Genomic DNA, 23721 nt, shown 5'->3' on the forward strand with positions numbered 1-23721 from the left:
AAAACAAAAAGCGCATGCGTGATACATGATACTCGGTGCTCGTAAACCAAGACAATGCACGTTTTATAAATCAAAATTTATTAAAAATCTTTGCTCTTCTTGTGGAACACTCGTAAACCGCGTTACTCGTAATCCGAGGTTCCACTGTGCGTGTGTGTTAAAAAAAAAATATAAAAATATTACACTATATATATATATATATATATATATATATATATATAAACTTATTAATATCCACAAAGGTTCTGTCAACTAAGTTACTCCCACTAGAAAATTCAATACTGTGACCACCAAGTGACCACCATCCAATGACGTTATTCGTTTCTGTAGCATACATTTTAAGCACACTGTGGTAAGTGTTCTCTCTCTCTCACTCTCTCTCTCTTTTTTCATATGATTTGCAATGATCTATAATAGCCCATTTTTACAGATTATATTAATTGACCGTCAACTACGTTACATAAACAACTATGGTTTTAATTAACTTATTTGTTCAAATATGATATTAATGAGTTTGACATTATGGGTCAAATTAAGAAAATTGTTAACTCTATTACCTGTCCGCTATGCACCCATCATTTCTTCATCATTACTGCTTAGTCTACATAGGTCACAGCACACACAATTCATATGGGTACTTTTTCCCTTTTGCCCCAACACATGTTTAAAATCCAATTGCTTAATTGAATAGATAAAAAAAAGGAACAACAAGGCTCGCTGGAATGCTAATAATACAGGAAGGTGAATAGATTTGCAGAAATAAGTAGAAGCAGAGAGACAGCAAAAGTGTGATCAAAATGTATGCACCATTTAGGTCTGGTTACTTGGCATTGGGAGAAAAGAGTTTTGAAATTTTTAAATTTACCAACTTTAACTTGAGAATGTTTTTGTACATTTTTACGAGTGTGAAATGTACCCTAAACTATAGAATGACTTATACAGTGTGTAGTCTGTAAGGTTTTGTCTACAGATCCCTCTTAGGGAGGAGAAAAAACAATAGAACAATCTTGCCAGACATGATAAACAATCCATAAAAATTACTGAGCTGAATGATTCAGTCTCATATGAAAGTAAAGAGTTTAATCAAAAAGTTTTTTTTTTTAAGTTTAAAGACAGCCTGGTCCAATTATGACCTCATACAATCTAACTATTACATTATCTCATCTCCACCGTTCAAATATGGATAAAGACAAACTAATAAAGTTTAATATCCCCAATATCACATTTTATTTATTAGTGTGTAAGGGTACGATTGATTTAAATGTAATTAAATATAAATTCAGTACCTGTTATACCAATTAAAAAGCAGCCAGTTGACTCCCTCCAGCTGATACTCTCGGAGGGTGTTTCCGCTAAGATATTCTCGTGACTGTTCCAGCTTCTTCCATGCACTTGCAGGTGGACGAGGCTAAAAGAAAAAAAGGGTAAATATTTACAAAAAAACAAAATCTGTCTTATCACAAACATAGCAATTAAATACAGTACACTTCATCATCATATACCCTGGCTTCACCACAAACAAACAAAAACAATTCAATATTCATGTTTAATATACTGGTAAAGTCAACAAAGAATAAAACTACCACAAACAAATTCAGTGTTAAGCAGTGTTTTCTGAGATAGCACTGTTTATAGGAATAATTATAATAATAATCCATTACCAGCCTTTGTGATCAGGACTGTCTCAACACTCAAGTTACTTGATCTCAGTCTGGCCTTTGATAGCATTTATCAACCATTTATCTGTCTTAAATAATATTGTGGCTTTAAATGTCCCTTTCCTACTGTAAATCCGGTCTCATTTAATTTACCATAAATGTTGTGACTTCACTATACATACATCGAGATTATGTCCACATTGTTATTCTAGGCTCATAGCTTGTCTTTAGGCTTATATTTATAAATAAGTGTTACTGAAAAATGCACCAGTCAGGGTTCTTATTAGAACCGAAAGTTGATCAGACAGACCCCATCCTATCTAGCCAACTAAAGCAACATTTTGGTCAACTATAATCTACAATTTCTGTTCAAAATGAACACTAATTAAAAGCTGCAGGTTGATTATCAGTACATGGAAAAATAAACACGAATTTTAAAAATATTCTATAGCTTTTGCTATCCAATATCACTTAAATGAGGACGGGTTTCCTATTGAGTCTGGTGACTCAAGGTTTCTTCCCATTGCCATTTCAGGGAGTTGTTCCTTGCCACTGTCGCCCTTGGCTTGCTCATAAGGGACAATCTGATAATTATAATTTATACACATTTCCTCACACTTTTAGACTCTGTAAAGGTGCTTTGTGACAATGACCACTGTTAAAAGTGCTATATAAATAAAACTGAATTGAATTGAATTGAAGTAAAGCTGAATTGACTGGAAGGGCAGCATCTATCTGTAACTCACAGGTTTCTTGATTCTGGGTTGCCGACTCTGGATTCTTTTAAACTCCTCCACCTTCCCTTCATCGACATCTTCTTTCAGTTCCCACGTGGCATCTTCATAGGGCAGAGAGCACCACTTTACTAAGTAGTACACCACTGGCTATTACAGAACAAAAGAACAGAAATTAACATAATACAGACAAAGGACTTTTATAACAGTTTAGCCAAACCAAAGCAATATTTTTTTTTGTAAGTCCAAATCAATGTCTAACCTCTCCATTTTCTTTGTCCACACTATGGGATTCGTCCAGGATGCGGTCCGCTTCTACATAATCCGAATTAAATGGCTCCTCATCCTTAGACAAACAGAGAATATAAAGAACATAAAGGATTCGGGTGAGAAAAGGAAAGGCTTGTCATCAGACACAGCGACAAGTTCACACTCTGTGGCATGTGTGATGTGAAGGCTGCAAGTCCGAGTTGGGCACCTTTTGTGCAGAATTTTTGTTTTTAAAAGTGTTGCTGAAAAGCACAAACTAAATAAACACTAACACTGAAAAAAAAAGAAATTGTGGCCATTTTAGATTAATTTCTCAAACTCAACAAATTCTTTTGTAAAGAGCACAGTTCATCAGCTAGGACATATTGGTAAACTTATTTGGAAGTAGATTTGTATGCTTTTATTATAATCACACCTTGATTAATGCAATTTTCTTTAAAAGTTATTCAGGCAGCCTTGAAAATGACAAAATGCCAAACTTTTTTCCTGGTACAAGAATAAGAGACTGTATTTCACCAGTTACAGAATCCCCATACTGGTTTTGGGTCAAATGAATTTCAGATTTTACTGTCTGTTTTTACAGCATCCCATAATTATTTATTCATGTTTACATACTATTACAGTAGTTGAGCTGGAACTGAAAATATCATCGGAAAACTTCAAATACAAGTCTGAAATCAAATTTAGTAAAGAGAATGAATATTTTTTGTAAAAAAATATGGTCACAAGATCCTGGACTTTTAAATTTTTCCTCTTAAACCTCAGATGGTTAACAAATCAGCCTGTATGTGTGTATGCTCAAATAAATACTGACCTCTTGGAAGAATGTTCGCATTTGAGACTGTTTAGCCTTAAATCTTTTGAGCTTCTGGTGGATCCTCTTGTCCCTTTCAAGTTGTTCCAGAGTAGCCCATTCACAGTGCAAATATGAGCTACAATGTATGAATATATGATTATTCAATACAACTATATACACATTTTCATTATAGGTTTTCCGAAATAAAAAGTGAGTACTTACTAGTTTTTGTATTTGACAAAGAATTCCTCCACATTGACATATTGGCCTGGAGATACCTATAGCAAGTACAGTGTATAAGTTATTGTGTTTCTAATATAAGAAACATTTTTTAGTTCCCAGTAGTAGTGTCATGTTTAATAACTCACCTCTTTTTTAGCAAGGCGCATGGACAAAATTTTATCTACAATTGCTGCATCTTCTTCACTTGGGTTTTCCTGAATTATGCCAAAAAAAATACATTTCATTTCACTTCAAGTATATTAAAATCACTTATATACATTTCATCAAGGTTCCATCAATATATTGTAACCACCAGGGTTGTTGAGAAACACATGTATACAAAAATGTTGCACAAACTTATATATTAACATATGGATAAGAATGACTAGGAAGACTGACTAACCAGGACTACTACATATTTAACTAATGTTTTCCAGGGTGTCCCATATTTATCCCCTTGGATAGGGGATGACTCGTTATGAAAGAGTTACACATTCTTGAGATCAGGAACTGCCACAGGAAAGACTATTTAAAAGAATGCATATGAAGTGTATTTACACCTATAACACCAAATAAGTTAACATGAACTCACCAAAAGTGGAAAAGATGACTGTGTGTGTTTTCAAAGAAATGGAAGTAATCAAGATTTTTGTAATTTTGAGCTCCAAAAAAAATTATTTATGTACTATGATTTCTGGAACACACTGCATTTTCCCCCCTTTTAATCAGCAGACATGGTAAAAATGACCTAGATAATTTATGCAGATATTCTGAGGAACATAACTCCCCTAATACCCCTATCTCGCGGTGCCTAATGCCGAGTAATGCCGCCAACGTTCCGCAAAGTTCTGTAAGGACCGCAAGCTTCCACGAGGACCGGCAAAAAAATTAAACATGTTAATAAACATGTGTAATTTTTTGAACGGAAAGGTGGAAACTTACTCGCAGTGGCAAAAACTTGCAGTGAATCATGATGAACCGTACTTATGGCCACCGCGCGAAACCGCGTAGGTGAGATAGGGGTATAAGGACTACTCCGAGTAGTGCTCAAAGATGTCGGCTGTACTTGTATCACTGGGAGGGGGAATGTTATCCTACTAGGAACTAGAGGGGGGAAAAAAGGGGGGGGGGGGACACACCTACAAAAGGTAGATTCCTGGAGCTTCAGACTTCAAACTGTTTAAAAAAAAAGGCATTTTAAACAGTGACCCTTCAGCCAAATTTTAAATGAACCTTGACCAAAAACAAACAAAAAAAACAAAACAAAACATATTTTGCTTATTTGGTCTGACCTTGTGACATGTAATCTAGACAAGCAACATTCATTCACATTTGTTTTATGTCTCCATTTAAAAGAAAGGAAAAAAACTTTACTAGTGTTTAAATAAGATTTCTTTATATTCATTGTGTTGGACCTAAACTGTCATGAGCAAACTGGTATATGGTGAAATGGTTTCAAAAGATTTTACAAAATGTATTACAGTCTACACATAGTTTTCCGAACAGTTGTACAATATAAAACTGTTCCTGTAGTCGGTTATTTAAATCACATGTTAACTATGAATATTTATGCTGATTAACTATAAACAAGTATTATAATTCATTCTGGAAGTCACAGCACAAAAAAGGTTAAAAAGAAAAATATGCATAAAGAGCATAGTGTTTAAATATGACCACAAATGCACGTTAAATGGAGGTTCTTTTTAATTTCAAGTAAGGGCTGTGAAATTCTGTTAAACTTTTTGTTTTTTCAGCATTTTATGAGTATTATGCTTTCCACTGTTTTGTTGCTTTTACATAAGGTTTTACACATCATGCAAAAATTATTAACAGCACCACCTATATGGAACTCCAAAGTGTTCAAAATTAAATTAATAAATAGGATATGATGAAATAAATAACTCTATGAATAGATAATACACAGATATTTAATACGAGAATGATATTGTGAAATAATAGGACACATTTTAAAAAAAAAAAAGCTTATTACTGTGAAATATATTGCTCTCAGCTATATAAATTTACTTATTATTATGTAATAATATTTCATGGTCATTATTTTTTCCCAATAACAGAGATTATTGCAGAGGCATTTATTTATGCAGATCAGATAGAGATAGGATAGGATAATTTACCAGTAGACACTGTACTGCCACCTACTGCATAGAATACATATTGCATTATTAGACCTAACTCGATACCTCATGTGATAAAATTTACAGCTGAATAAAGGAGCAACCAATCATACAGCTGGCTCCGCACTATTGCTCTTGATTGACAGACAGTCATTCTGCTGAAAAGTTGCATTATGAAATGAATAGGCCATCGTGAAAAATGACATTTTGAAATAAAAACAGTATCACTCTCATATTAAATATATGTGTCTTATTTATTCATAGAGTTATTTATTTTATCATGTCCTATTTATTGATTTCATTTTGAACACTTTGGAGTTCCATACTTCTACAGCAAATACTGCAAATAGTAGTAGTAATAGTAGAATACAAATAGTGGTCAGTCACTTCCTGTAGCTGTCCTTAGATAGGGTAGTTCATTCTGACCTCTGCTTTTCATCTCAAAAAGCTCAAACAATACCCCAATACTAACTCCTGGTGTCGGGTTTAATCTTCATTTCCTATTTTGGTGCAGAGGGGTAGAGAGTTGCAGTTTTGGCCAGCTGTGGCCTATGATGGTCCTCAGGTATTGCTAATATGACATGCGTCCAGTCTGGTGAGGTTTGACTATGCAGGTTGGAGTTGCACTTTCACATTAAAATTCATACTACTTACTAAATTTTCCTTCTTTAAAACACAAATATTTAAAGAAAGCACAGTTTTCACTTTTTGCAATAAAAAGTACTATTAACTTAGTAAATGGAAAGCATGTCATTCATGACAGAAAATATCACGAAAATATAAAGAATCGCCACAAGTCACAACACTGACACACCAGAGCTCAAGTATAAATGCTCACAATGCTGTAGGTCATTTGCATAGCCAACTGGCATGGACTTGACACAGAAGTAAAAAATTGGCCTTTAGAGGTAGCTTCCCAGCTTGTTGCTCACAAAATATTAACAGGTGAAAATTCTCTTACTGCACCTCTCAACCATGTTAAGATTGAAACTGACTTAATTCTGACTAGAATGTGTAGGATTCTTACTGCAGCTGCGATCAGAACCAAGATCTTTAACCAAGGCCATTACTTGTTGGCTGAAGAGTGGCGACAATTACGAGGGCCAGTAAAAATCCAGTAGTTTAAAGGCCTCTTGCTGTGACTAAACTGTTGTGCCTGAATAAAAGCTAGTTCGCAATATTTAAAACTGAATTTAAGCACTAGAAAATAATTCAATATTAATGAAATAAGTATCAATTTCCAAATCAAAACACTCTCCCATCTGATGAACATGATAAGGCTGGCAGTCCGCTGTGTTTAATCCAAAGTTTAGGCTTCAGCTTTTCAATAAGCATCTAATTTTAATAAGCACTGTTGATTGTTGGACCTTTTTCCTAACAATGTTCCAATACAGGAAATTCCAGAAAACTGTAAGCATCAATTTTCAAGCGGATGGTTGACTTTTGAACTTCACCAGTAATACTTATTGAGAAACTTCCCTTCCTCAGAGTGTTGGTTCAAATTTTGTTTGCAGATATCCAAATGCTTTTTTATGCTCTTCTGTGAGTGGTTTCCACATAAGTTACACCATTAGACCACAAAATGTAATCACTGCACACTGCTCTGCTTTCACGCAAATTACAAGTAGGGCATCCATTTCTGTTCCCCATTCACACCTGCATAACAGTGACTGGGGAGACAGTCGCCTTGACAAGACAACACGGCCAAACAGAAGTTTTAATTTAACTGGGGATCAATTTTGACCCACCCTTATACAAACTTGAAATGCCTTGGAGGTCAAAGTTAACAGCCACTATGGAGTATTGCAATGTTTTGAGTAACATCCTCACAACACCACAGTAAGAACACTCACTGGCAGAAGACAATGAGAGGAGTCTAACCATTGCTTTGTCAAGCAGATCTCTAAAGGAACAGCTCCAAAATGTATGTATTTCATATAAGGAAAAAAAGACATATGGGACGTTGTAAGGTTGTATGCGTATACATATGCCTGAGGAAGTAGCCATGGAACTTTCACCACCCCATGGCATTTAATAAGCAATCAATAACTGTACATTCAAGAAACAGATACCCAACATTTAACAAGTAACTTAATTATAACTAATAGCAAAAAAAAAATCTGCTTGATCAGAACTGCATGTATGTGTCAAATTACATAAAATTAGAAAGTAAATGCAAACCAATTGTAAAACGCGCTACCACAAGAAAACAACTTAACCTTACCACAAAGAACTGCATGCTGGGAAGGCCATCCCCCTCTAGCTCCTGGAATGAAGTCCCCAATGTCTGAGAATGTCCTGTAGACAATACGGCTACTGGGGTGATCACATCAATATCTTCACCCGGCTCATCTTCATCATCTGTGATTTTAATGTCCAAATCTTCTGTGTACTTTTTCCTTTTTACTTGACGATTAGAACGTCTCATCTGTTGGAAGGCCAGAATTATGGCACAACATAATACAATTAAGTTATAATACATACAAACTTGTCCACAAGGAAAGACCTATGGCATAAACCACATTGTCTGGCTTTTATCCACAGTCATAAATAAAGCATAGATTAACATGCTTTTAATGTTTTTGTCATGTTTGACAATCATGCCTGCAGAAAGCTGCCTGGCTGAAGTAAACCATTGTTTTTTGATGACCACATTGTGTCGAATCCAAATCAATCTGGGAAGGGTTACAATTTAAATTCACTATTCTGCAGTCTGAAGGACTGGAAAAAATTGTGGAGCTGTCAAAACAATTGGCAGTCTTCCAAGCAAATTCAGTCCAAGGTCAGTGTTTAACGCTCAAAAATAAAGAGCACTTAAAAATATACAAGTCTCAAGCCACTACACATTTCTTTATACAGTGAAACCTCGGATTGTGAGTAACGCAGTTTGCGAGTGTTCCGCAAGATAAGCAAAGATTTTTAATACATTTTGATTTGGAAAACGAGCAAGTCTTGGCACTAAGTATCATGTATTATGCATGCGCTTCTTGTTTTGCCGCCAAGCGTCACGTGATCACAACTGAGCCAACGGTTTTTCTCTCTCTTGCGCTGCGGAATTGTGGATAATCGTCTCTCTCCTGCTGGGTCTTAGTCTTACTGGTAAAATCAACATCCGTGCACGCGTGTACTGTTTACTATAACACTGTGACCACGTGTGTGTGTGTAGAACATATTTTGTTTTTTTCTGTTTGTAAGCGCATGCGTACAGCGTGCGAGTACTGTTTCTTATAACACACGGGTGTGCACGCACGTAAAGCAAAAGAAAGTCTCATTAGAAGGTTAAAAATCCATTTTCTTCCTCCCTGTTTCAGCCTGTTATGTGTGCGCCGCGTAATTTGACACCGTGCCAGGTCTCTCACACACACTTTCTCCCTCCCTCTCACCCACGCGCGGTGTGTGTGTGTGTGTGTGTGTGTGCGCGTGTGTGCGCGTGTCAACCTGCACTTTGCCCTACACAAAAACACTGCTCTGTTGTGATTCTTTTCAGAGGTAAAGTGTGTGTATATGTATCCTAACTGTCATCTCTCTTCTTCCGCTCTCCCCTCTTTTGTTCTCTCTCCCCCCTCTCTCTTTCCCTCTCTCTGTTGAGCTACACATGTCGTTCCTGAGCTGCCAGTAATCCAGACTCCCTCTGCCCCCTGGACCTGTCTGACCCATCCTGATGCCCCACTTCTGGTTGGAGTTCTCGTCACATGGATGCCCCGTGTATCTCTTTGGGATGCATCTGGTGTCTGGGGATGGTTTCACTCTACCATGAAGACAGTTCTGGCCTCGACTGGTGTCGACAGCTGTTTCTCTAAGGACTTGACTTGGCTGCGGTTGCTCGATAGTTCAAGACAGCAATTGTCTCCAATAACTACCTGGACTCCATATTAACATCAATTAACATCAACCGTTATGGCTGAACTGGCTGCAACCTAACACACTGTATGAATGCAGATCAATTCCTGCTTTCTGTTTCACCCAGATGAGGATGGGTTCCCTGTTGAGTCTGGTTTCTCTCAAGGTTTCTTCCTATTACCATCTCAGGGAAATAAAAAAAAATAATAATTTGAGTTTTTTTATTATTTCTTATGGGAAAAACTAAAATTGGTTTACAAGTGTCTCGGAATACGAGCCCGCTTCTGGAACGAATTATGCTAGTAATCCAAGGTTCCACTGTATTCGATTAAATTATGTAGATTAAAGTAACAGTAACAAATGTTTTACTGTGTTAGGCTGCAATTTGCCAAAAGTTATCATTTAAAAATTTGTTCTTTATGTAATAACCTCAGCAGCAACCTCATTTCCCCTCTCTTCTTTTCTAACCACTCAGCATTCAGCATCACCAGTATACTAATCACCGACCTGATCATCTGTCATCATCTGCACCTGTTTCTCCCTGGTTCATGCCTCAAGTTAGATGTTTTTTAATGTTTGAATGACTCACTGTGTGGCTTGACAAGACCAAATAATAATAAAAAAAAGACAAAAAAAATAAAAAAATAAAATCAAACATTGCACTGAAACTCCTTAGGGTCTGAGGAGAGACTGGACTTATAATACCAAATACCAAATGTAATTCCTTGTACTTGCCTGGCAAAAAGTGACTGTTAAAAGTTCACCTGATTACAAAGCAAACATCACTCTAATTTAGTATAAGGCTTATGAATACCACTGATATGCAAGGGAAAAAATAGGTAAGGAAGATTTTTGCAGCTCTCTTAAAAAAATAATAATAATAATAACCCATAATTAATCAGTCTTGATCGACTTCTTCCAAATCCCAGGTTCTCTAAAGCTGTTAATGCAGTACAACATGTCTTGCAAATGTTTTCTGTGCTGCCCCCACATGAATTCTAATTAGCTAATTTAACCATCCTTCCTGAGTTAATGTGTGTGTGTTATAGTAAATAAAACACTAAAATTTGCCAAACAGGAGGTAAACACCAAGACATCAGTTGGTAACCCGAGTTCTGCATTAATTTACAAAATGAGACTTTAAATGGCCATTTTCTGCCCTCTAGTGGACATTTATATTGAATAGAAGTATAATGTGAACATAGACAAGTCTGTTTGGATATTGCACGCTTATATATTTAAAAAAATTAGAGAAGTGGAACTAGAAAACCAGGCATTACCTGAGACAAATTTTCTTCCTGTGTAAGTGGTGTGGCAGGATTGTTCAGTTCTCCATCGGAATGGTCTGAAGATGCATTTCTTTTCCTTTTTTTACCACCCACTAAAGTGATAGTGCTGAAGAAAACAAAGTAACAGAACAAAAAGATAGCAAAAGGAGATTTTAAATTACTAAGAGTTTATTAACATCAACCATAAACATCAAAATGCATCATGTATTTTTTGTTAAACGCTTAAATACCAGAAGTGTCAAATCTACTTAAAGGGCCATGTTTCAATCAGACCAATGTTAAGTAAAATGGACCAAAAATGTTTACCAGATCATTAAAGGATCAAATCTTTTTTTTTTTTTTGTGCTTAAGTGCTTAAGCTTAATGGAATTAATGTGAAAGGTGCACAAACAAAGCATTTATAATCTATAAAATAGATGAATAGACCAATTCATTAAACAAATTTTCCAAACTTCCACATTTTAACATACTGATACCCAACCTTTTAAGACACTGAGAACACTAAGAGATTTAACATCATTAACATTTTGCCTGGTAATTTCAAAATATGCTTGGGAAGCAAGACAGAAAGAGAGAGAGAGAAAACATTAATTTTCTCACACACATGTACACATGCACTTACTTGGGCTTGGTTTTTCCTTTACTCTTACAGCTTCCACCTCCTCCAATCACTGCAGATCCAGTACCTTTCACCTTTACTTTCTTTTCTCCAACTATAGCTTTCACATTGGCTGTACTCAAGGCAGGGCTCTTCTTTTTGTTCCCTCCAGCACTTTTCTTTTTGGCCCCAGTTGGACTTACAGCACTATCTGGGTCTGCTGATGTCTGTTTAGCGGGAAATTCATCTTGACTGAGTACTCTTGGGATGTTTCGCTCACCACGGGCTTTAGCCCTAGCAATGGCTTCAGCCACAATTCGATTGGCTTTCTCCTGCTTGCACAGAGTCTCAACTTTCCGCAAGGGCTCAGTGGCCTTGACAATACGTAAACCCTGTGAGGCAGTTGTGGAGTTAGCAGAAGATCCAGCTGAGGTATTGATGACCTTCACCACTGAAACAGCACCCCCGGAACAAGAAGCTGAGCTTGTCTTGGAAATTGCAAGTCATTAAGAAAAGAAATAATGTAAATATAAATTATTTTGTCTATGCCAAAATTTACAAAATACTTTTATATTAACCTATAATTTCTTTTAAGTGGACACTATTATGTCAGGATTTGAAACAGCATTTAATCAGTGTGCACAGTTTGCAAAAATCCTGTTACAGTGACTGCCAAAATTAAACAGAAAGTCAATTTGAGGCTTTATTTTCAGTGTATAAATGCCAACTGAAAGTTATAGCAATAATTGTTTATTTATTTTGCACTTTTATCCTGATGTAAACTTCACTGTAAGCACATTCACATTTTTTTTTGGTTAACAAGCTACACTTGTCAATCCAAGTTTATAGGAAGACTGTTGAAGCAACATCACATTTTATTGGAATGCCTTCCTAAAAGGCACAAAAGCAGCCAAACATTCATTCCCTGTTTCTCCAGTACTTGGACCAAGTTATTTTACACTAACTGATGCAGTGAATAGTTTCTTATTTCTTAAATATGGGAGAAGGGAGATCGCGAGTTCGATCCCCAGGTGATGCTGAAATCTCTCACAGCCGGAGGGGGGGGGGGGATGAGGGGTACTTAGTGGTCCTACATTTATCATGGCTCTACAGCCAATCAGGGGTGTCTGTAAACTCACGCGAACGGAAGGAGCGGATAGCACTTTCCTCTGAATGTGTTACGCTGCCCCCAGCAGTGTGTGAGTGAGCAGGTCGAAAAGATGCGGTCAGTGATGTCACGTGGTTCAGAGGAAACACGTTATAGTCTTTGGCTCTCCCGACTGAGTGGCAGTTGTAGCTTAACATGGGAGCCCCCTAGTGACGGGGAGGATTTGGACAAGTAAAAATAGGGAGAAAATTGGGGGAAATCAAAAAAATTTAAAAACATTAAATAAAAAATGTCAGAAGACATATCCTGTGGTTGTGCCAAATATGTTACTCTGTTTCAAAAAGATTAAATTATTAGCCTAAATAAATAAACAGACAAACAAAAAAACTAAAACAAATGCATTTCCACACACACAAGGTTAAAGGAGGAGAAAGGAGAAAGGAATTGGGACTAAACAGGTGTGTTGCCTTAAGAAAACCAGTGAGGCTAATAGAAAAAAAGGCCCCAACATACAGTAAATCCCCACATACGAATAAGTTCTGATTCAAGAGCTAGTCCGTAAGTCTAATAAACATTGTCTACATATTAGGAGAGCAACACAATTGGCTATACACAGTACAAAACTAACAAGTTCCATGATCTTGTTTTTTTCGAAACGTGCCGATAGTTGAACAATTCATGTTAAAAGAACAAGCAACGTCTGTCTTTTCACTGCTTTTCACATTCTCTCAATTACGTTAACTTTTGTCTCTCTCTCTCTCTCTCTCTATATATATATATATATATATATATATTATATACACTACCGTTCAAAAGTTTTAGATTATTTGCACATTTCTTTGTTTTTGTTTAGTGATTTATTTTCTACATTTTACAACAATACTGGGGATTTTAAAACTATAAAATAACACATATGGGATTAGGTAATTACATACCAAGAAAAACAAGAGTTAGTTGTTATTTTAATACACAGAGGTCAGCCTTTCTGTAATAGTTCTTGCAAGAACAGTATTGTCAAGTGCATTTGCAAAATCCGTCAAGCACCATAATGAAACTGGCTCTCATGAAGGCCATCCCAGAAGGGTGAGACCAAAACCTACCTCTGCCGCAGACGAAAAGTTCATTTAGAGTTATCAGCCTGAAAAATGACCGATTAACAGCACCTCAGATTAGAGGCGTTATGAAGTCTTTACAGAGCAGAAGTAGCAGACACATCTCACCATTAACTGTTCAAAGGAGATAAATGCATTTTTGGACGCCTTTAGCATTCCTTTACAATGTAGAAAGAAATAAAAATCAGGAACGATCATGGAGTAAGAAAGTGTTCTAAAACTTTTGAACGGTAGTGTATATACACACACACCACTCCTTAAAATTTCATTGGGAGAGATTTCTAGCAATTAATGAATAAAGAAATAAGCATGCCAGGCACTGCACATCTAAACGCATCAGTCAACTGCACACAATCATAAGGAACATTTAATTGAAAATCCATGCTTGAATTAATATTCCAATTCTTATTGAGATTTGATTTATTAAAAAAAAAAAAAAAAAAAAAAAAAAAAACTACTTATTGTAGTTGATTCTATTATAACATGTATAAACTGTCTCACATACCTGCTGCTGCAGCAGGAGTTTAACAGGCACTGCCAGTCTTTGTCCTCCTTGGCCTTGAGAAACCTGGACCACTTGGTGGCAGCCACTTGCATTTGTGGTACCAGATAGTAGCTGAAACTGAAAAATAACAATCATAAATTGGGGTTCATGTCTAAATAGCTTCTGGCTCATATTACAGAAAGTATGTAGTGCAATTCTAACTGATGTAGTCAGGGTCTGCATTTCTTAATGGGTGTTGCATCTTTTAATATTTGTTTTATTTTATTTTGTGTGTGTGTGGGGGGGGGGGGCGGTCATCACTGACTGCTGTCCAGATAAAAGGTGGACACAAAATAAAACCATTTAGCGCAATGGAGTCATTCTATTCACCATCTGGAGCCATGCTAGTGTTGTTTTCAAATGTATAACATTAGATTTTATAAACTCTTATTTTAAATTTTCAGCTGGTAAAGTTGGACAGGTCTGAACCAAGAGATCCGAACACACCTTTAAATGACTATTTCACAAGATATGTGCACATGGCCATAGAAAAGATGTTAATGTATTTTAAAAGTGTCAAATTATTGGCCTGCATCAAGAAAAGAAAACAACTATGGATATTAATGATGGAATCAGGTTAAAATAGCATTGTAAAAAAACTGACAGTAGAAATCACAGCTATATTTAATATATTATGTATGACGAGAACTCTCAGAATTTGGACTAAACAGCTGTGACACCATAAGGAAAGTTTTTGTTAGTAAAAAAAAAAAAAAAAAACTTCAGGTTGCTGGGAAGCAAAAAGATTGGACTTTTGAAAATGATTAGGTGGTCTGATGAGTCCACTCTGACCCCATTCCAGAGTGAAGCATGTGTGTCACAGTAAGAACGAAGCGATGCACTTATCAGGCATAGTGTCCGTACAAGCTCAGGAGGAAGTGGCTTGATCTGGGTTCGCTTCAACAGGTCTAGACGTGGCTGTCATATGTGGGAACACTAACCCCACCTGAAAGTCCTTGGAATGTGTTGAAAAAGCGTTTATATAGTGTTTTGACTTTTACACAACTCTGGATGAAAGTAAAATGTTGTGACCTTGCATAAAGCTTCAAAACAATTCCATATAATTAAAAGAGGTTGAATTGTTTGGCACGATGTTGTCAAAATCTGTAGATGGACAGAAATGTGTAAAGAATGTAATCCCTTTCATAATTGCATGGTTGCTGGTACCAAAGTTGGTTTCAGTATTTTAGATACTGCCGACCTCTTGGAAATTTCATGCAGATCAGTCCCTAGAATTTAAACAAAATTGTTCAAATAAAAAACAAAAAGCAGTAAAAGAGCAACAGCAACAGAGTAGCACTGTTGATTAAAAAGGTAAAAAAAAAAAAAAAGTGGTGTTATTGGTTAGAGCCACCAGGAAGAATACTGTAACCCAATCACCATTACCTTGGTAAATGGTAAATCTTAGTATGAATAAAACAACAAACCATGCTATGAATGTGTTTCAACAGCAGAATACCCCATCGGGCTCCATTCCTTATTAACAATGAACAAGTTTTTTTTTTTTTACACTGTAAAGACTTCTGGTCGGCTTGAACCAATCTGGTCATCCTAGCTTAATGTTTTTCACAACAACCACATTTAAGCCATAAGAGCAGTGGTTCTCAAACATTTTCTGTCATTTCCAACTTAAGGGGGTGGGAGAATTTTCAAGCCCCACTTCTCAACAAAATGATAACGAAATTGGCCAAGTTTACTATTTATTGAAATATCAGTTTCTAAACCAAAAAGATCAATTAATACCAAGTTCAAATCAGATAGAATACACGTGCAATTGTTATAACAGGCTTACTTCGTCACTCATCTAGAGCTTTCCTTTAAAGAGGTCGAGTGGCTTATTAACGTGACTGGGGTGTGTTGTCTCTAAGTGTCTTCCTACTTTGTTGGGTCTCGTGCTGTCTGCTGCCAGCGATTTAAGACACAAAACACACGGGTCTCTCCTCTGCCCTCACCATCACCACCATGAATCAAAGCGCAACATAGGCTTCATCATATTTTCCTTTCAGCTGGCATTTTGGTTGATTAGGCTGATAGTGCTGAATCGCCTGCTTTTTTGTGGTCCATGTAACAAATGTATCCATTAACGTTAATATGCTCACTACATACAGTTCGCTACTGACCCTTTGTTGCCAGACTAGTACTGCCTGATAAAATATTAATTTTTAACAAAAATACAGAAACATCAGCATACACATAGGAATAAATGAAATGACATATATAATACCGAATGTTTCCTTATATATTGTTTCTCTGCAATTAACATGCCAACATTAAACCGTTATTGTTTACTACGTTAACCGTTACTATGGTTCCACTATTTCTCTGATGTTATTTTAATTTACTTGTATTAATGATCCATTTCTTTGCGTGTGATTGTTTAGTTTCGAGTGTCTGATCTTTATTGTCAATAAAGAAAAGCATGAATTAGAATAGGTACTTTGCTATTATTTTCCACTAATTCCCTCCCGATCATTGCGCCCCACCTGTCATGTCTGTAATCCACTTTGAGAACCACGGCATTAGAGAGACCCCATTTTTCATAAATCTCTGTCCAACTACAGATTTTGACAATAGCATGGTGCATGGTTGACAACACGGGTTACAAGAGCAACTGTAACTAGTTCAGTCATAAACTCAGCAAAAAAAGAAACACCCCTTTTTCAGGACTGTGTATTTTAACAATAATGTTGTAAAAATCCAAATAACTTTACAGATCTTCATTGTAAAGGGTTTAAACAATGTTTTCCATGCATGTTCAATTAACCATAATTAATTAATTAACATGCACCTGTGGAATGGTCGTTAAACCCTTAACAGCTTACAGAAAGTAGGCATTTAAGGTCACAGTTCTAAAAGCGCAGGACACTAAAGAGACTTGTCTACCGACTGTGAAAAACACCCAAAGAAAGATGCCCAGGGTTGGACCAGACAGGAGTGGCAAAAAAGTGCTTTTTACTGATGAACCACGGTTTTGTCTCACCAGGGGTGATGGACGGATTCGTTTTTATCGTCGAAGGAATGAGCGTTACACCGAGGCCTGTACCCTGAATCGATTTGGAGGTGGGGGGTCCGTCATGGTCTGGGGTGGTATATCACATTACCATCAGACTGAGCTTGTTGTCATTGCAGGCAATCTCAATGCCTTGCGGTACAGGGAAGACATCCTCCTTCCTCATGTGGTACCCTTTACGCATGCTCATCCGGACATGATCCTCCAGCAGGACAATGCCACCAGCCATACTGCTCGTTCTGTGCGTGAGTTTCTGCATGACAGCAATGTCAGTGTTCTGCCATGGCCAGCGAAGAGCCCGGATCTCAATCCCATTAAGCACGTCTGGGACCTGTTGGATCGCAGGGTGAGGGCTAGGGCCATTCCCCCCAGAAATGGCCACGAACTTGCAGGTGCCTTAGTGGATGAGTGAGGTAACATCTCACAGCAAGAACTGACAAATCTGGTCCAGTCCATGAGGAGGAGATGCACTGCAGTACTTTTCCTGCAGCTGGTGGTCACACCAGATACTGACTGGTACTTTTGATTTTGAGCCTCCCTTCATTCAGGGACACATTGTGAAACATTTTTAGTTTATGTCTTATGGTGTTGACTCTTTTAGTGTTCATACAAATATTTACACATTAAGTTTACTGAAAGTAAAAACAGTTGAAAGTCAGAGGATGTTTCTTTTTTTGCTGAGTTTATATAAGCAGGAGTGCACATAACATGCTCATGGGCACATACATGATTAAAATCAAACATGCACGGCAGATATTCCATTAAAGAAGCTTTCCATTAGGCTACACTAACGACAAAAACTACCTTGAGTACTTTTATTATTATTTTTAAGTATTTTTATTAAATAATCTTTGATATAATTAGTCTGTGTAAAAGAGTGTGATGTTGAATCTGAAAAAAACTGTTTTTGCTTCTTTTCTTAAAAACTTTGAATTTTAATTTTTAAAATGTACTTAATTTACTTAAGTACAAGTAGAGATACCCTAGATAAAATATATTACTTAATCAAAAGGAAAAAAAGTATACAGAATAGTCACCAGATGGCGATATTAACACTTCATCTAATTAATACTAACACTAATTAATACTACACGTCACTGTGGTTATGTAACTTAATACTATGTAGAAATGTACTGGAGTACAAAGAATATATATTTCTGTAGGATGTAAAGGAGTACAAGTAAAAAGAATCCACTAATAAAAATGTTAAAGTAAAATACAGATACATCAAATATGAACATCAGTACAGTAATAAGGTAAATTTATTTGGCTAACTTTCATCTGCTTATATGCCTTTAAATTGTTTAACATTCACACAGGTTCCCACAAGCTTGTTACAATAAATGGCTGGAATTTTAGCCGAGTCCTCCGACATAACTGGTGTAACTGGGTCAGGTTTGTAAACCTCCTTGCTCGCACCGCACTCAGCTCACCCCCGCCTCAGTTTTAGAGGAGTGTTTCAGGTTGTGTTAGTATGTCTCATTTTACTATGAATATAAAGCCATGCCTTTTTCTTTTCTAAGCTCTTTAAAGACTCATTACATAAGGAATCATTACATAGTGAATTTTTATTGAAATAATGTTTTTGTAAAAAACTGGAAAAAGGGTCATGCCTGAAGTAAATGGCCATACTGGCTTGCCAAACTTAGTTTGTTAATATGGAATCTTGAAGTGGGTATTTAAAAAAAAATTAAATAAAAAAATAAAAACTTTTCCAACGTGATCACAACGGAGACAATTTCAATTCAACTCAATTTTATTTGTATAGCGCTTTTAGCATGGTCATTTTTCTCTCTCTCTTGTGCTGTGGAATTGTGGGTAATCGTCTTCATTGGACATGATTTGGAAAGGCACACACCTGTCTATATAAGATCCCACAGCTGACAGTCAGAGCACAAACCAAGCATGAAGTCAAAGGAATTGTCTGTCGACCTCCGACACAGGATTGTGTCGAGGTTCAAATCTGGGGAAGGTTACAGAAAAATTTCTAAATCCAAATCAAGTCCGAACAACTAAATTTACCACAAGTGAACTCCAATTAAGCTGTAGAAACATCTAAAAAATGATCAGGGCAAACAGGATGCGCCTGAGCTCAATATTGCAAAGGCTGTAAATAGTTATGTACTTGTGCTTGCTTCTTTTTCTTTTTTTATAAATGTGCAAAAAATCTCAAGTAAACTTTTTCACCTTGTCATTATGGGGTGTTGTGTGTAGAATTCTGAGAAAAAAAAATTTATTAAATCCATTTAGAATAAGGCTGTGACATGAAATGTGGAAAGTGATGCGCTGTGAATACTTTCCGGATGCACTGTGTGTACACACACACACACACACTTTTTTTAAAAGGTAAAGTGCAGGGTAATTTGTTTTATTTTTACTTTATATTTTGTATTAATTATTTTTATGTATTTACTTTTTTGAACTGTGGAACCATTAATTTCCTAATTTTTTATTAGACTATTTAATTTTCATTATTTTTTATGGGAAAATTCTCTTTGATTTTTAAATGTTTTAAATACAAGGCCGCTTCCAGAGTGAATTATGCTCGTAATCCAAGGTTCCACTGTAAAGGTATTGACTCACCTTTGCTCCCTGCTGGTTGGGCTGTTGTTGTACTTGAAGCTGGATAGTGAGCACCTTCGGTTGTGCCCCTGTCTGGCCTGCTCTAGCCTGGGTAAGTGCTGCCAGCTGGCCACCCTGAAGAACTAATTTCCCCGGCAGAGATCCCAATACAAGCCTGGGCTGCTGGTCCTGTTGTCCAACTCCTGCTGATGGATTGCCAGCAACTGTCACTGTGCCAGCCTGGTTTGTCCCACCCTGAGAAGGTGGCTGCAGCACCAGTGTGATTCTTTTAGGCTCAGCCTATGTGGTGGCGAAGCAATAGCAGAACAAAAAGAGAGAAAAGAAAGTAGCTATAAAGATTGTTCACTCTCACTGACAACAGAACAGTGTTCCACAAACATATGCAGAAATTTTCAAAAACTTGCTTCAAACTTGGGGGGGGACAACATCTCACAAAGAGTAAGACAAAACTCCATTAGTCAACCGAATCAGTTAATAACAATAAATACGAATAATAGAATGATCTTACCTTGAGTAACATTAAATAAAGCAAGCAAATAAAGAAAATCAGTTGGTATATTCACATAACATCAATAAGATGCAATAGATATTAGAAATTTAAACTCATTAACACAACAAATACAATGTTAAAGGTGAAATCCACTTCTTGTATTCCCAGTTTTGATTGGAACTTTTCTCCTATACAACTTAGACACAGCTGCCTTTAAATAAATCATTCAACAGATGCAGCCGCCTGACTGAGACACACCAATCGTCTCCTAATGCTAAGCTTTTAAACCAAATAAGATCACATTTTTCTCATTCTGATGTTTGATGTAAGTACTAACTGAAACTTGACCACTATTTTCATGATATTTTTTGCAGTGCGCTGGGGAAATGTTTACTGATAAAAACAATACCCCCATTAACACCACCTTTTATTTTCAAAAAAAAAAAAAAAAAAGTATTTCTGAAAAGGAATGAATAAAGGCAGGGTTAAGAAATGTGTATTGCAGCCAGCCACTAGATGGCCTCAGACACTTTTGCTTCACACTTTTGACTCATTGTTAAATGTCTATTCATCTAGTCTCAAGTTATGGTTTTGTACATTACATGTTCCTTGTTACTCCAGTTAAGCAGGTAAAATCCTGACAGGTTTACTAAGTGCAATATGGAAAAAAGGATTAACATGGCATATGAGACAAAAATGCAAGTGTAAAAAAAAAAGAAAAGAAAAAAAAAGGGTCAAATTAGAGCATAAATATGCATGTAAAAGTGCTGCATAAATAAAATAATTATTTTATATTCTATTTATAATTATTACTTAACAGCATCTTACCCCAGTGGAAAAATGTATAACCACCTGTGTTAAAATCTCTTTTTCTGTCTGCGTGATTAAATTATCAGTTACAACCAAGGGGGGATTTTTTTTCTATCCAAAGCATGGGGTGGATTAACAATGTATACAATATTAAAATTTATATATAAGAAGTGTATTTGTTCTGTAAAGCTATAGATGCAAGAACTTAATATTGTATTAATGAATACTGTTTATGAATTAATATTTGCTAACTTGTCATAATGCCAAATTCTGTGCTCAAGTTCAAGGAAAACAATAAATATACAATATTAGTCAGAAAAGGGGATTTAGACTAGTTAGAACAGTTCTTGTACCCTATTTCTTTATAGATTGATTTTAAATTAGATAAATGCACATTTTTGCCATAAATATACACACAACCCATGAGAACAACGCAGTAAAAAAAAGTTATTCAAATTTATTTATGAAGTTACAAAATTAAAAACAAAATTTTGCATTTAGGGCCGTTGTTAACATTTAGTAAAAGTGTGGGACAGTGGTGGGACAGAAGGCTAAGGCACCAAGTTACTGATCGGAGGATTGGCAGATCAATCCCCATCTCCACCAGGTTGCCATGTTGGGCCCTTGAGCAAGACCCTTAACCCTCCCGGGGTGCTCAATCATGACTGACCCTGTGCTCTGACCCCAATTATGCTGGGATATGCGAAGAAAGAATTTCACTGTGCAGTAATGTTTATATGATAAATAAAGGCTTAACTTAAGGAACTTTAAATGCATTTACAGATTTATGTGCTCTTGGATTTAAATTTTCAATCATTATTTGTGTCATTCTTAAACTCAAATTACTGGACTCAGTCATCGATTGACTCATTTCTAAGTAGTTCTACAGGTTTTCTATGAGGTTCGAGTCTGGGCGTTGACTATGCTAATTCAAAGGCTGGTTAAGAAGCCACTTAGCACCATGTTGCTTAGCACCATGTTACTGACTAGGGTGAATGTTCACTTTAAACCATGAGAATATCCCAAAGCATACACTACGTATGCTTTGGGATATTCTCATGGTTTAAAGTGAACATTCACCCTAGTCAGTTATCGCCTATGGTGGCTTTGTTATTTGGCTGCATTGACCCTTTTCTCAATATGACGGGTGTTCCTGGGCCAAATTTTTCATTTGCAGTCCCTGAACAATAAAATGTCACCCTAAAAGATTTAACGATAACAATGCAGAACAATAACACCACATTATAATAAGCAAATCATAAACCAACAAAAAATATATAGAAATAATACATACACGAGTTCGGACTCAACAAACAAAATTTTTTTACATGCCCTCATTATTCTTTAAGCATCCACCCAATTCCTTTTACTTAGATGTTACTTACATTAAAGGCTTAATGGTCTTTATTATTATTTCCCCACAATTTTCTCACTAATTTAGTCGTGTCCAATTCCTCCCCGGGACTAGAAGCTTCCACATTAAGGTTACTACGACCACTCATGTAGGAGGGCCGAAGACTGTGACGGGTTTTCTCCGAACCACGTGACACCAACAGACTGCATTTTTTTCGAACTGCTCGCACACGCATCGTTGGGGGCAGCGAAACACACTCTGAGGACAGCACTATTCGTTCCTTTCGCTGGCGTGAGCTTACAGGCGCTCTGATTAGCCATAGGACCGTAATTACTGTGAAAGCACCAAGTGACTCCCTTCCCATCTCTGCCAAGCTTAACAGGTTTTAGTGGGTGAATTTCGCAGGTGGTGATCAACTAACTTTCCTGTACAGTACATACTTAGCATCATCTTTGTTTTGCCATGCATTCTTTTAAAGCAATGTTTTATATATAAACATATACATGTTATGTCTTATAAAGCATGTGCCTGGTTAAAACTGCATCCCAATTAGGCTTGAATTTCGTTTTTGATCCTAAAGGAATTGATCCTACCCATCCCCCACTGCAAATTTATGAATGATATGAGATTTTTTTTTAAGACTAATGCTGCCCTCTATACTTTATCGAGAACAGCAAGCCAAAGTATTAAATAAATAAATAAATAAATAAATAAAAAAAATCATAATTAAAAGAGCAAACGAAAATGTTTGTGCAAATGAGAATACCTCGGCTAGTTTCCCCAACTTCTTTTGTCAGACATGCCAAGGTTTTAAATAATTACAAATGGCAAATTACAGCTTAGCCCGCTAGATGCTGTGACTGTGTAATTTAGCCGGACAGACAAATTTTTCTGAGACTGGTTTTGGGTCCTCCAATGTATGAAATGCAAAGATTTAAAATTTAACAATAAAAAGACCTAAATGCTTTATTAACCCAACGGAATATGTAAAATAGTATCCTCAGGACAACCATGTCCAGAGCTGGGATCAAACTTTAATACCTTTAGAGCATTTAACAAAATGCTTTGAAACAACTACCTCATCATTAGATACGGAATTTTTATAGCTTAGGAGTATGTTTCATCAGAATTAGTGAGCACTTAGCATGCTGATTTAAGCGCTCAGAGA

The 23721-nt window shown here is 36.4% G+C and overlaps 1 protein-coding gene across 2 annotated transcripts in view; it reads right to left on the minus strand.

Moving 5' to 3' along the window:
* Window positions 1-23721, minus strand: part of chd8 (chromodomain helicase DNA binding protein 8) — a 62475-nt gene that overhangs the window by 36478 nt on the left and 2276 nt on the right. For both annotated transcript variants that reach the window (XM_053482893.1, XM_053482809.1), the window contains exons 2-12: window positions 19900-20178; window positions 14268-14384; window positions 11567-12030; window positions 10936-11050; window positions 8040-8243; window positions 3827-3895; window positions 3681-3736; window positions 3477-3594; window positions 2655-2738; window positions 2405-2542; window positions 1287-1408 (exon numbers count right to left, since the gene is read on the minus strand). In XM_053482893.1, coding sequence (XP_053338868.1) covers window positions 1287-1408; window positions 2405-2542; window positions 2655-2738; window positions 3477-3594; window positions 3681-3736; window positions 3827-3895; window positions 8040-8243; window positions 10936-11050; window positions 11567-12030; window positions 14268-14384; window positions 19900-20178 — 1766 coding nt within the window. The remainder of the gene's footprint in view (window positions 1-1286; window positions 1409-2404; window positions 2543-2654; window positions 2739-3476; window positions 3595-3680; window positions 3737-3826; window positions 3896-8039; window positions 8244-10935; window positions 11051-11566; window positions 12031-14267; window positions 14385-19899; window positions 20179-23721) is intronic.

This window comes from Clarias gariepinus, chromosome 1, assembly GCF_024256425.1.
Source record: "Clarias gariepinus isolate MV-2021 ecotype Netherlands chromosome 1, CGAR_prim_01v2, whole genome shotgun sequence".
Lineage (NCBI taxonomy): Eukaryota > Metazoa > Chordata > Actinopteri > Siluriformes > Clariidae > Clarias > Clarias gariepinus.